The sequence below is a fragment of the Balaenoptera ricei genome, chromosome 3 (assembly GCF_028023285.1).
Source record: "Balaenoptera ricei isolate mBalRic1 chromosome 3, mBalRic1.hap2, whole genome shotgun sequence".
Lineage (NCBI taxonomy): Eukaryota > Metazoa > Chordata > Mammalia > Artiodactyla > Balaenopteridae > Balaenoptera > Balaenoptera ricei.
This window is the reverse complement of record NC_082641.1, coordinates 36,157,227-36,172,367: the sequence shown is the minus strand read 5'-3', so window position 1 is coordinate 36,172,367 and position 15,141 is coordinate 36,157,227. Positions and strand designations below refer to the sequence as shown.

Sequence of the window (15,141 nt, the reverse complement as noted above, 5' to 3'; positions counted from 1 at the left end):
TCACAGGTTCAAACACATAGAAAAATGCAACATAACCCCAGTTACAGGAGGCAAAGTTTCCTAAATGTCTAACGCTTTACTTTGTATGGGTGCCTCTTTTTTTTTGAAGAGGATGATGCATTTAGGTACTTGTTGATAGTCAGCTTTCTAGGAGCTGTGGTTGACTTTAGGCCAGGGTGGCAGACCCTGCAGCTTGGAGGACCCAAGCCAGTCATGCAACTGAATATAGCAGGCCTGGTACAAAGTCATAGGGAGGGATGGGAATGGTGACAGAGAACATATGCCCTTTGCAAATGGGATGGTTGTTGGTCCTCTGCTTCAGCACATGTTGCCATGCAGGAATATCAGCTCAGTTTCACTAGATCTCTGTTTTTAAAGATAATCTGGTAATCTGGATTTTTGCGTGAAAATTCCCTGTTTTATAAACACTTTGCAGGAAAACTACTCCAAAATCAAAAGAACATAAAACAACAAAACATGGATCTGCGGGCTGAATTTGGCTTTCAGGTTGCCAGTTTGTCACTTCTGTTTTATGTTGATTCAGTTATTTCTTCCTGGATTAGTCATAGCTTGAAGGCTGGAGTAGGTCATATGGTGGGAGCCACAGAGTATAGAATAAAGATAAACTGGCATGAAACTACGTTTCTGATTTTTCTATCATTTTATTCAAATCCAAATTACACTATAAATTTTGCTAGAGTTGACTTTTAATGATTTGGACTAAGAAAGGGACCAGTGGCTTGGTTTGTGAACTAACAAAACCTCAAGCAAAGACAAAGAGCACCTAAGTCCTTTACAGTCCTGAAGTTCTGGGGTAAACTGGCATAGCACCTCATTCTTTGAGTTTCATTTTAATTGTTCTTTCCACACTTGCTGACAGCTATTTTCTACCATTTCCTACTTTCATTAGAACATGGAAATTTAGACAATGATAAGGGTTTTTATGGGTACATGAAAAAAGAAAGGTTAATTGTTTTCCACGGAAAACTTAATTTAGAACAGGAAATTTGGCAGTACAAATAGATTTCCAAAATTTTTCCCAATTTGGTGATTTTGACCAAGCATCATAATTAAGAACTTCATTATTCATAGAAAACACTCTTTTAGACAAAGGTTAATATATTTTCTTTGAAATTCTATTTGTTTGGAGGATTATTTTTTCTTCCAAATATTGTTCACTAATGTAATTTTAAGCAACATAACAAATTTGCTTGGTCTTCATGATGACTCAAAATTGACAACTAATGTTAAAAGTAAATTCCATTATGTACATAGTGGGTTTATCTACTGCAGTTACACATAAATTAGCCCATCGCCTAACTGTACAGATCAGTGAATTCAAATTAATCAACAGAATAATTTGGCTCCTTTGCTGTTGGCATTGCTTAAATATATAAATTACTTAAAATCCTAAACAATTATTTACTAACTTCCCCCCCAATTGAAAAAAGTGTGTTATCCTGCTTTATAATACTTGTGTTTCTAAGATAGTAATGTTGCTAGAAAGTTAGATAGAAAATAAAATTCTACAGAGCGAATTTTGTTTTCTCCTGAGCGTACATTATAAAATTGGAGATGAAACTACTAAAATAACCCTTCCTACATTCACTTGGAGACTTTTAGCATGCTTGACACTCTGGAACTCTAGAATTCTGAGAATTCTTCTCTCTACTGAAATTCTATTTTGATGTTTACAAATGCTATACAGCTTCAAAATACAAATTAAAAAGCTTTTACAATATATTCACATAGATCCTATTTTGATTTGTAGATGTGTCTTGGCTTCACCTGGATCCTTGTCTTTAGTTCTAGGTAGAGTAATCAACTGTCTTGGTTTGCCTGGACACGGGACTTTCAACGCTAAAACCAGGAAAGTCCCAGGCAAACAGAGTGTTAGCTACCCTAATTCTAGGAGAAGGGGCAAGATTAACCCATGGGACTTAAAGAATATTCTAAACTACCATATGACCCAGCAATCCCACTACTGGGCATATACCCTGAGAAAACCATAATTCAAAAAGAGTCATGTACCACAATGTTCATTGCAGCTCTATTTACAATAGCCAGGACATGGAAGCAACCTAAGTGTCCATCAACAGATGAATGGATAAAGAAGATGTGGCACATATATACAATGGAATATTACTCAGCCATAAAAATAAACGAAATTGAGTTATTTGTAGTGAGGTGGATGGACCTAGAGTCTGTCATACAGGATGAAGTAAGTCAGAAAGAGAAAAACAAATACCGTATGCTAACACATATATATGGAATCTAAGAAAAAAAAATGTCATGAAGAACCTAGGGGCAAGACAGGAATAAAGACACAGACCTACTAGAGAATGGACTTGAGGATATGGGGAGGGGGAAGGGTAAGCTGTGACAAAGTGAGAGAGTGGCATGGACATATATACACTACCAAACGTAAAATAGATAGCTAGTGGGAAGCAGCTGCATAGCACAGGGAGATCAGCTCGGTAGTTTGTGACCACCTAGAGGGGTGGGATAGGGAGGGTGGGAGGGAGACACAAGAGGGAGGAGATATGGGGATATACATATGCATATAGCTGATTCACTTTGTTATACAGCAGAAACTAACACACCATTGTAAAGCAATTATACTCCAATAAAGATGTTAAAAAAATAAAAAAAAGAATATTCTAAATGTAAGAAAACTGGTGACCGGTACTGGTAACTTTTCCTATGTTTTGTATTAAAAGTTCCTGTAGTCTGTACTGAGTTTCTTTCAAGAATGAAAATAGAATAATTAGTCTTTACAGCTTAAGGGAAATTTAAAGGTCATGTAATCCAACACCCTCATATTACCCATGAGAACATGGAGGCCTAGAGAGATTAAGGGACTCAAATGAGATTAAACAGCAGTGGCAGAATAATAACTGGAGCCTGCGTTTTGACTGCAAGAGAATGCAGAATGGAATCTCTTCAAGCTTAGAATTTTATCTGTGTTGACAAAAGCAGATGAAATACCAAATCATAACTATCCAAGCAATTTCAATAAAACCCAAATTTACTTAAAATCGTCATCATATGAAGTCAAAAAAGGTTTTATTAGATTGAATTATCTAGGTGGCTTTAGTTTACCACTTAAATTTCCTCTTACATTAGGACTGTGTCAGACTCAGCCAAAGCCTCACTGCTGCCTTATGGTCCTGGAATAAATGAGCCAATTTTTTCAGAACTTTGATGAGGTACATATCACAAGGTGTACAGCCACTAGCCTCAGCCTCTTAATGTCCTGTGCAACTTTCCAGATAGAACTGAGACCTGTGATGTCTCTCTGATGAACACAACAAAGTGGTAAATGTATAACTGGAGATAACGTTCCACTGGGTTGAAATATTTCACTCATGATTCACAAAAGAAAACATCAAACGATAAATGGAAACATGTATGTTTGCTAAATAACTGGCAAGACCATATCAAAGTATGTTCTATCACACTTACCTTTGTTGTTTAGAAAATATGAATAAAAATAATGTCACCATTAGCCCAAATATTCCAAAGATAATAAATAAGAACCATGGAAACTGGAAATCTGAAAAACATAAGAACAACATCTCACTCACAGAACTATGAATAGTTGAAGTTTACATTTCACTCTCCTGTTCCACATAAAAAAATTTCCTAATGTGTATTCATCTAGTAAAGTCAGTGATTTCATTTGATAACCACTGAAATAGAGTGCAATGACTTAGGAGTATTTTCTGTTCCAAGAACACCTCTATCCACTTCTTCAGATCCTTTCATGTACCAAAAAAAAAAGTCAAAGTAAAGAAACAGCATACAGTTTAAGCACAATCCATGTTTATACAAACAAACTGCTTTAAGCATCTTATGTATTCAGGATATGTCATTAAAATGCTTCAGCTCTAGGAAAAATTGATGCCTGTTAATATACTACTTTTCCTAAATAATGTCCACTTGGTTCTTTTTTTTTTTTTTTTTAAAGGTGTGGTGATGTTTTTTATCCTCCAGATTGAGGATCCATCAAAAAGATGGGGGCAGAGTTTTACTTTTGAATCATTACTGAAACTTTTTAGACATGCAGGGCATACATTTTCTGCTTAAAAAAATATTGTTTGACAGAAGAAGATCAGTACTAGGACTCCCATCTTCAGATTTTAGTATAATTTGTAGCAAATTTGTGGGAGTCTGTAAAACTTCTATTTCTCCAGAACAAATGCCACAGTGGCAGAGGTTGACTGCTTTTAAGGTGGAATTTACCTTAACGTTGCTTTATTAAAAGTAGGCTTTTATGCTGTAATATTCTTTTATTTATTTTCTTACTCAGTTATTAAAAGCCCCAAGGGAGATGTTATGCATATTATAAAGAATTAGTGGGGGAGAGAATATAATTTTTTTATATCTTGTGGTACCTATAATTTTATATCAATGATATACTCAGGAACATAATATAAAGCGAGAGTTTAATTTTTTTCTTTTTTAACAGAGAAGGAGAAGCTTGTTTAAAAAATGTTTTTGTTAAGGAATTAAATGCCATCACAATAAGCTTAAAGGGCATGTGGCAAATGTGCTTTTAACCTGAATTTCATTGTATCAAGTATCATGTGAAACAACAAGCCTGTTGAGTAGAGCTTAGAAAAGATGGTGCTATAGACACTTTCATTTGTGTTATATGGTATCACGGATTCTACCTGTACTATAGACACTTTCATTTGTGTTATACAGTATCACGGATTCTACCTGTACTGTAAGTGCAGAAATATAAATTTAATTTCTCTGTAGCTTGTGATTGTTTCGTTAACAAACCTCAGACCTTCATGTGGCACTGTAGACCTTCTTTTTTTTTTTTTTTTTTTTTAATTTTATTTATTTATTTATTTATGGCTGCGTTGGGTCTTCGTTTCCGTGCGAGGTCTCTCTCCAGTTGCGGCAAGTGGGGGCCACTCTTCATCGCGGTGCGCGGGCCTCTCACTACCGTGGCCTCTCTTGTTGCGGAGCACAGGCTCCAGACGCGCAGGCTCAGTAATTGTGGCTCACGGGCCTAGTTGCTCCGCGGCATGTGGGATCCTCCCAGACCAGGGCTCGAACCCGTGTCCCCTGCATTGGCAGGCAGATTCTCAACCACTGCGCCACCAGGGAAGCCCCGACCTTCTGTTTTTAATGGAGATGAGTTATAGCCAATTCCCATTTGGGAGTGATAATACTTTATACACTTACTATTCATTGTTAAGCAGCCTTCTTTATTTCTGTATCCAAAAATTTAAATTCTTTTATTCTGAATTCATAGGTCTCATTTCTTTAAACTATATGTTTTATTTCTTTTATATAGGATCTTCAAATATTCCTTGTCACTCTTGAGCGTATCTAGCACACGATTTACTAAGCCTTCCTTCAGGTAAAAGCCACACCCAAACTTTCTAAAACCAATGAACACCTGCCATTGACTACTTATGCTGACTCAATATTAGGCATTCTCTAAGATGCCACATAGATAGCCATCCATCCAGATTCAGAATTTCTTCACTGTGTATTTGAAAAACATTTTTTTCTGATTATAAGTGCAAAACAAACTCATAGAAAATACTAGAAATATAGAAACAAAGAAATATAGAAATGAAGAAAAGAATCACCTGAAATTCTATTATCCAGAGATACCCCACCCCCTCCATCAATAGCTTAGTGTATCTTCTGCTCTTTAACTTGCACCTACCCCGTGACTTTTCCTGAATAATTCAAAAATGAAATCCTCCTTCCTCTTTTGTAATGGAGAGTACCTGTTACAGGCAGTGAACTCAAGGTCCCTCATCCTGACAATTGATGCTAATGTATCTTGATCTGGACAACACCCTAACAATCCCTGTATATTGACAAAAACCATGTTGGCTTCCATCTTAATCTCTTAGGTTTACCTTCTTCACATGCAAATGGTCTCATCTGAGGAAGTGTTACAAAGAGCACCTCACTGAACTCGCCATATTTTTCAGAGTTTCGTTGTCTGGATCTCACACGCACTTCATACTCTTTATCCAGTCTCAATGAGTACACTGGAACAGATGTTGACAGTACAGGGTCCATCTTTCAAGACAAAATATGAAACTTACTGGTTAGAGAGTCAACAACTCAATGCAATAAGCTCTATGAGGTGTTTCTACATTTGTATTCAAAATGAATTTCTGTAAAGTAGGCAACGTTTTAAAATGCGCTGGTGGAGTTTGCTATTTAGAGAAAGATCAAGGCAAATAACTTAGTAACACAACATTGTAAATTAACTATACTTCAATTAAAAAATGGTAAGAAAAAAGAATCATTTTGTTAAATGGGTAGTAGTCTTCAAATTTATTTTGGTATAAACACGAAGATATTATAGACTTTTTTAAGGAAATGCAGCTATACCTTTGCATTAGGCTGTCAGATATTCTACTAAGATCAAAGCATAATAGAATTATTATAGTGAATGGCAGAATTAGAAAGATTACAGATACACTGCCTACCCTTTGGGATATTACATTCTTATATAAAGACATCAGAACAGAAAGAAACAAACATATTTCCTATATCTATATCTGTTCTCTGGAAATCCTGGGTAGTCATTCACATGATCACAGAATTGGAAAGTATCCTAGAAAAATCATAGTTGTCTTAATTAAACTTTCAAACAATTCTATCAGCTTGCTCTAGAAGGCTTAAAGCCACCTCAAAATAGTTTGCTATTCAAAATTTGTGAAGAAAAGTCACTGGAGGCCTTTGGTAACAACCGTCAGCATTCCACAACCCTGAAGGCCAAGATATTCCTTTACCTACCCAGGGAAGGGTAGGTGAGGCTATGAGACCTTTAAGACATGTTGCTATCAAAGAGGTTAGACACAACTAATGATGGTGTTTTCCTCCAAGTCAAATATTCAAAGCAGGTATCCAATATATGCTTTTCTTGTGTTTTTGGGTAGAACATCTTGTTCCTGTTTACAGAAAATTAGGAACATTCTCTTCTTCAACAGCATGGGTTTTTCACATAAATAAGATTCTCATAATTTGTTTTATTAAGTCAGAGCCTGGGCCTTCAGCTTCTAAAACAAATTTCCCTTCACCTCAGTTAGTTTCTACTCGCAAAGTACCTCTTTTTTTCTCCTATGTACACAGAATGGTTAGTTTGCATCTTTTATAGATGCTTCATATATGGAATATTTGTATACCTAAAATGCTTCTGAATATTAAATTCATTTTATTATTTTTCTTAAACTATTTTAAAAAGCCTATGTTTCCATTCTTGAAACCCTCATTTCTCTGTCACTGTCACCAGTACTATTTCTTTACAGATTTCATTAATGACAAAACCAAAAAGGGACCCTCGGCCATTCGACCCATGGCCCCCCTCTCCATCTTCCCTCAACCTTCCACACCAAACTCAAATTTGTTCACAGTGCTCCTAATACCCACCCTGCTCCCTGCCTATTAGCCTATTCTTGGCTAATTCTCAGTGCAAGTACTGCTGATATTCTAAGAAGCCTCTTCTGGCAATTATCCCTACTCCATCCTCCCAGGTAGTACACATATTACTTCTTTTAATTCATTGCTCTAATTTCTATATTATACTGCAAATTCCCTGGGGGCAAATAATGCCTTCATTTTCTTTACATTTGCAAAGCCCAGCACAATACCAGGTATATAGTGGGTACTCAAGAGATGGCCAACACATTGTGGATAATTCTACGCCACCCATTAAGTCTTAAAAAAAAAAAAAAAACCCAACAAATTCTTAACTTGGTTTAGCAGGTAAATAGCTGTAAGCAACTACATGGTCATTAGAATTACTTTTATATTCAAAATGTGTTTAATAAATTAAAAATGGGCATAGTAATACCAAATTCAATATTGTCAAATGTAACATGAATTCCTGATACAAGCAACAAACATTAGCCTTTTCCCCCTTGACTTACAACCCTCTCTTCTTTTTATGCTTATGCCTCTTATTCTCATAATCAAGTAGAATGTAAGTTCTTCAAGAGAGGTCAATTCTTATAGATGGGCCCTTGATACTCATGACAATTTTGAGATACCTTGCAAATTACCAAACTTATAAAAATCATGAATTTGTAACTTCATTTATAAAAGGTAAGTAAAGTAAAAGTTAACTGACCCCTTTGGACTATCTGATGAGATTTAGCAGGGGTGCAATGAAAAGTGCCGCAAAGCCAAGTTGGGATGCGGCCCTGAATGGTTGACTGAGTCCCATGCTCCCACACACCTGGCTCAGAGTGTGCGATTCCTATCGGTGCCTCGGCTGGGACAGAACTACAGGCCATGGACTTTCTGTGTTCAAACTATCAGCACTCAATTTGTGTGCTAATGTTCTGATTTACATCTTTGCTTTTTCTAGGTTGTCAAACTTTTTTTTGTTTCAGGTCTCCTCCACACTCTTAAAAATGATTGAGAATCCTAAAGATTTTGGTTTTTTGGGGTTATACCTATCATTATTTACCATACTAGAAACTGAAAATGAGAATTTTAAAAATACTAATTTCAAAATTAAAATAATAGATTTTATGTTAACATGTTTTTATAAAAATTATTGTACTTTCTGAAACAATAAAATTATAGTGAGAAAAATGACATTGTTTTACATTTTTGCAAATCTCTTTAATATCTGGCTTAATGGCTGTATTTTTACATCTGTCTCTGAATTAAAACTGCTAGGATGTGTTGTTTTGGTTGAGGTGCATAAATAAAACTTGGTCCCACAGATATATAGTGAGGAAACGGAAGAGATATTTTAATACTCTTTTCAGATAATTGTATATATTCTTCTTTAACACCAACAAAAAAACTCAGTAAGTGGTATTTTCTTAAAGGTTAGTTGCAATGTGGAATCTTAAATTCTATCAATGAATCTTTCACACTTCATTGTATTAAAATCCACCATTCCATCTAGTACTTTGAATGGATCATTTCTCCAAGTGTGGTTTTGGTTACAGTATGGTCATTTGGAAAATATTGTTCACTGAGTTATGCAGATTTTCTAAATGTTCACACATTTCACCATACAATATTAAAAAAAACCCTCACTTTTGCTTATATCACCACTGATCTTATTAGGAGATCTTCAAAGGTTGGGGAAGCTGTCAAGCTCACAGCTGCAGATAGCAAGTTTTCCAAAATTCGAATTTAACCTTGAAAGCTCAAATTTTCTCATTGGCAACAAATACTGTCAATTGTTTTTCTTAAGTGGTAAGTTCACTTTTTCAAGAAATGTTGCCAAGTATTTGCCAACTCAAATGTGAAAAGCCATCCAGCTGTTTATCAGTTGTTTTTTCAAAGTAAAAATGGTATTCCAAGCAAAAAGCAGCTAGTTCAAGCAGGCAACTCGGGTGTTTAAATGCCGTTTCTCAAGATAACCAACCTCACCTCAGTATGCAGCGGCAGTGCTTTATGTGTACTTCCCACGTGTCACACAGAAGATTAAAAAGCTACCTACTCAGAAATCGTGATTTAATAAAATTAATAATATATGCAGCTTCATCGAGGACATTCTTATGTGAAACTCCCTCCCCCCAGCCCTGCTCACGGCTTCTTAACTGTGAGTGCACGGTGGTGAAGAATACAGTGACTGTCAGGACGATTTGGAATTATTGCCCTGATTTGTGCTAAGGCAGCGGCAGTGTTTCCACCATTGCGCTTGTACCATCTGTGTAAATCTCGACACAGTGAAAAAAGGAAAGAACATTCTAGTATTATTATGAAAATAGTCTTGAGCTTGTGGACTCCCTGAAAGGGTGCCAGGGACCCTCCGGGGTCTAAACTTTACACTTTGGGAACTGCTGCCCTGGGGTGCCTAGCGCCGTGCCTTGTGCACAGTAGTTATTTCAATACCTGGTTGCTGAACAAATGTTTGACTGAAGCTTGAATTTAGGAAGCCTTGTTTGACTCAGCATCCAGCCAAGCTTTTCTGCACCAAGTTACGGAACAGATATCTAAATTAAAATGATTCTGCAAACAGAACCTTGAAGCCCAATATTTAACTGTGCACAGCTGCTCTAAACTTAGCTTTCCTCTAATGACAAAACTGGCTTCTTTCTCAGCAGTTCACTGAATGGGCAGGGCCCGGTGTCTCAAAATTCTGAGAGTGAGGCTGTGCCGGGCTGCTGGGCACGACCTGGTGACCGGCCAGAACCCACTTGGCTTGGCCAGGCCTGTGGCTGTGGCTAGACTGATTTAGCATTGGTTACATTGGGAGCAGCATGATAATCCTGGTTTCTTCTTGTTGTGTGCCATGCGGACTTTATCTAAGTGCCCAGCTCCCATACACCTGGCAAGGAAGTGAGGGGTTCAGAGGTCAACCAGTACCATGCCACTTGCTCAGATAAAAACCTCTTAGCTTGATTCTCCCTTGAGGTATGTAACAAAACATCCTTCTGAAACCTCTAGGGGATCAATTCCCTCCCCCTCTGTTTCCCTCCTGGAGTCACTCAAGAACTTATTTTAATGGGGGTCTGGTGAAGAGTAGCAACTAAAATCACGGGAGAATATTTAGCCACAGCTCACTGTTGACCTTGATCATAACCCTTCCCATGTTTAGCCACATCCTCAAAGGCAGCTAAGTGGCTAGAGTACACGATATTGTTCTAAGGTTCAACTGGATACCAATGATGACTGGGGAAATAAGTCTTCCTTTCCTTCCATAGGTTTCTGTATAAAACTCCATGTAAGCATTTGCTGTCTTAAAGAATTCCAAGATGATATTTTACTGATTATAGCCATTTTTCTCAAATAAGAAATTAGAGAGCATATGGCATGGGCATGTGGTATTAAGTCAAAAGAAAGTCTACAAATGAGAGGGGGTTGTTAAACTAAAAAGAAGAAAAGTCAAAGGATTTTTAAATGTGAGATGTAATGATATCTTACCATTTTCCATTGGGTCTCATTTACTTCTTTGTATTGCAGTTCATACTCCAGGACTATCCATCCCTTCTGAACATCTGCATTTGGTGGTGGTTCCCATCTCACTTGGATATCTGCATGAATCCCTGTTAAACTGATGTTCAGTAAAGTCCAGTTGAGGCCAATGGGTGGATCTGGTTGCACTGGGCATTTCAACAGAGAATTAGTACACAGACACAGCTCGACATTAGTGGAATGCTTTCTTCCGAAGAGACTGTTACTTTATACATTTTTATTATTCAAACTCTTAAGTCTTCCAATATTCCCACTGTATGGGAGAGTATCATTTTTTTTTTAACATCTTTACTGGAGTATAACTGGTTTACAATGGTGTGTTAGTTTCTGCTTTACAACAAAGTGAATCATTTTTTAACTTAAGGATGATCTGTTTTTAACTTTAAAAAAAAGGCCCTATAAAAAACTTCTTTTTGAGTTTAAAATCTGATCTATAGCTATTCTTAAAGATTTGCCATGTTTTACATTTCTTTTGGCTCTGATAGGATTAATACTTTGGGATTTTGGCAAAGGAATTCACTTTAACTCAAAACTGAAGGAACGGAGAGTCAGATCTATGGTATTTAAACATGTTGCTGTTTTGGAACTAGGGGTGGAGAAATCTTTTTTCTTCCAAGCTGTATGTGACCTGGGGCAAGATCTTTCTTATTTTCTTTCTCAGTTCTTGTCTTTGCCATTTCTGTACGGCTACAGAAGCACAATCCTTCCAAACACTCAGTAAATACTCCTTAGCTTGTCTTCCTAGCCACATGTGATCATTTCTTCAGATATAAAATGAAGGCATTACACTGCTCTCTCAAATGGTAATGAATCAGTGTTTTCTGTGTTTTACTTAACTGCATGCTACTGACCACTGTGGAGTGGATACTACTTTTTAAAAAATGAGAAAGTCCCAATTTGACTAATCATGACCACATTTTGGAAATTAAATTGAAGGGATTTGCAAAATAGCTAAGCTACCCACATCATGATAGTTATACCTCATCTTTCTGGATTTGTTGGGGACTGATGAATTCTGAAAACCAAAGCTTAACTCTTTATATGACTGAACTATAAAAATGTTTTTAATGCAAAATTTTCTCAAACTTATTACTCATGTTGCATCTTACAAATCTTCCTGTCTACTTTAAATAGAGGATATAGAACTGGGTCCTTTTTGAGAAGGCTCAGTACCACCGTTATGAGCATAATAATAACCTCTTCCTTACTTTTATGCTTATTTCTAGGTGCCTTAGTTGACACATTACGGTGTGAGAAACACTCTGAGATGTTTAAAAAGCATCTGAAACTGAACGCATTCAAAGGCAAGTCTTCTGCCTGAAGCGTGCTCCTCTTCTACCTTCCCTGCTTCTGTTAATGGTGACTCCATTCCTCCAGTTGCTCAGGATAAAAATGGTGAACTCTTCCCGGACTCATCTTTTTTTTCACCATCCCACATTCTGTCAGCTGTACTTTCAAGATATTCCCCAAATCCACCCACTTCTCATCACCTGCATGGCTCTAACCTGGTCCTGGCCATTATCATTTTTTTTTTTTTTTGCTGCATTAGCCTCCCAACTAGTCTCTTCCTGTGGTCCTTGTCCCCCTTCAGTCTATTCTCAACACAGCCCTCAATACTGTGGACATGGTGGTCATCTTAAGTTAGGTCATATCACTCATCATTTAAAGCCTTCCAAAGGCTTCCTATCTCACTCCAGATGAAAGCCAAAGTCACACAATGGCTTAAAGGGTACCTTAGCTTTGACCCTCTGACCTCTGGGATCTGGTCTATGACCACGCTCCTCCTCGCTCTCCGTGTGTCCCCTCACTACCCCATGCTGTTCCTGGAGAGAGCAAAGGCATGCTGCCGCTTCAGGATCTTTACCCTTCCTGTGCCCTCTTCCCTCAGGTAGACACGTGACTGTTCTCTCACTTCCTTCTTTACTCAAGTGTCGCTGTCTCAGTGAAGCCATGTCTGATAACGCTACCATTGCAACCTCTCCAGCGTGCTTTTCTCCCTCCCGATGTTATCTCTCTTCCCAGCATGGTCTCTTTCCACCCTCACTGGGAAAATGTCCCACTAGGGCAGACGTTTTCTGTCCCCAGCACCTAGAACACTGCCTGGCCCAAGGAAGAGACTCAAAGATTGGCTGAATAAACTGAATGAATGACAAATGCCTAAGTAATATATGACTTTAAACCCAAAGACGAGCCCTGTGAGGTCTAGTAGAATACATTCATAATACATGAGGGAGCTGAGGCTTGTGACTGTCATCTTCAGATCTAGGTTCACCTCCGTTCTTTGTTGTCTCTCACTCTCAGCTCCCTCCCTCCCTGCTTTCATGGTAACTCTGCCCATCATCATCTTTTGCCTTGATTATCACAAAGTCTTCTAATCCCCATACCTCTAGTCTGTGCTATTCCAATCTACCCTCTACACTGCAGCAAGATGAATTTCCCTGAGACAATAGTACCATGCTGTATGGCTTTGAGGTTAAGAGCATGGGCTCTGGAGCTATGCTGCTTAGGTTCAAATCTCAGCTCTGCCTACCAGCTGTCTGACCTTGAGCTAGCCATTGATCCCCTGCTTTGGGGATCAGTTTCATCATCTGTAAAATGGGGATTATAATAGAAGCCATCTCACACAGTTATCATACCTGATCTATGGTAAATGCTTTGTAAGTGTTAGCAATAAATATCCCGAGGTCATTTCCCTGCTTAAGCATCCTCAAGTGTACCCCCCTGGGCAGTAAGGTAAAGTCCAAATTCCTCTGTGGGGTATACAAGATCAATTGATGATTTCTCTGGCCAACGAGTCAGGCCTGCCAAACTGCTCCCGAGTCTGTGAACATTCTGCGCTGTTTGTCACTTTTGGAACTTAGTCGCTGTTGGAAGACACAGTCCATCTTGTATAACTGGCAACTCCTGCTGATGCTTTAAGAAGTAACTGAACTAGTCACCATCTCTGTGCAGCCCTTTCTCATCCCTCAGGCCCAGTCAATCATTCACACCTCTGGCCACAACCCTGGCTTGCAGTGCATTCCACACACCTTGAGTCCGGCACCTATTGCGCTGCATCACAATTACTTGTTAACCTGCCTGATTTCCCTACTTCACTGCGTCTTACTCGTTCTGTAGCCGACACACCCAGCACAGTGCCCGGCTCATGGCAGGCACTCAGTGAAAGTCAGCCAGGTAAACGAGTGGGGCTGGCTCTTGGCAGGGACAGGGTTAGAACACGGGTCTTGACACAGTAGTCTTTCTACTACCCATTTAGCCACTAGACAGCTACATCTATTGACGTTAGGGCATATGTACGAATAGTTCCTCTAAACCGTATAATTGGGTTCTCTTTTCTGCTTGGTACAGTTTTCTCAATCTTCTCCCTCAAAGTCAGGCTATCAGATTTACTTGTTTCTATCTGCAGCTTCTACCCACACTCTCTCAGTCTCTTCCAGTCTGCTGATGCCTGGGAAACCACACACAAGAACAACACATCTGAGAGAGCCTCCAAGGAATTCCTACAAGCAACAAATGAGCTTTGTGGATAGATTTGAGGCACCAGTGTCAGCTACTCATGGTCCTTCTTTGATTCTTTCTATTTAGCTGTTTATACTATTATATTATAGTATAATATACTATAGTATATTATAATATAAACATGAATATTCCAATTATGGTTGGTTGTTTTGTTTCATTTCCCCTGTGTCCACATGATGGGCAAGGGATAAGCTGCTTGGATCTTTCACTTTGTTCATTGAGCTGACTACCTCCAGTGTTTGTTTTGAGATCTTATAAACATGTCTTTAAACTGATTTTGGCTGTTCTGTCAATGTAAAATTCCAGAATGATTATGCCTTGTGGTAAAGAAAATCTAGGCATTTATTATAGCAATGACAGAGATCAAGGCCAATGTATTTCAGTAGATCAGAATATAATAATCATACCAAATCATTAGGAGAGATGGAATCTTAAGAGTGCATTGAGTTTGTCCCTTGCAGTGGCACACAAGAATATAATCCAGCTTTAGAGACCTTCTCAAGGAAAAGACTCCATAAGGCTCCTATTCTTTTCTTTACAACATTTACTGCCAGATTTTTTTCATGTTAGAGCCAACCCAAGCTCCCTCTGCCCTTTCTCTCTGGTTCACCAGCTGATCTCATGCACTGTAAAGGAGACCTCCATCCCTCTACAGAGTGCAATGACACAGTCTTCCTATTTGCATACACT

At 38.2% G+C, this 15,141-nt stretch overlaps 1 protein-coding gene across 4 annotated transcripts in view; it reads right to left on the bottom strand.

Moving 5' to 3' along the window:
* GHR (growth hormone receptor) overlaps window positions 1–15,141 on the bottom strand; it is a 278,824-nt gene that overhangs the window by 13,622 nt on the left and 250,061 nt on the right. For all 4 annotated transcript variants that reach the window (XM_059916316.1, XM_059916314.1, XM_059916315.1 and 1 more), the window contains 3 exons: window positions 10,882–11,060; window positions 5,895–6,060; window positions 3,466–3,556 (listed from right to left, as the gene is read on the bottom strand). In XM_059916316.1, the coding sequence (XP_059772299.1) occupies window positions 3,466–3,556; window positions 5,895–6,060; window positions 10,882–11,060 (436 nt within the window). The remainder of the gene's footprint in view (window positions 1–3,465; window positions 3,557–5,894; window positions 6,061–10,881; window positions 11,061–15,141) is intronic.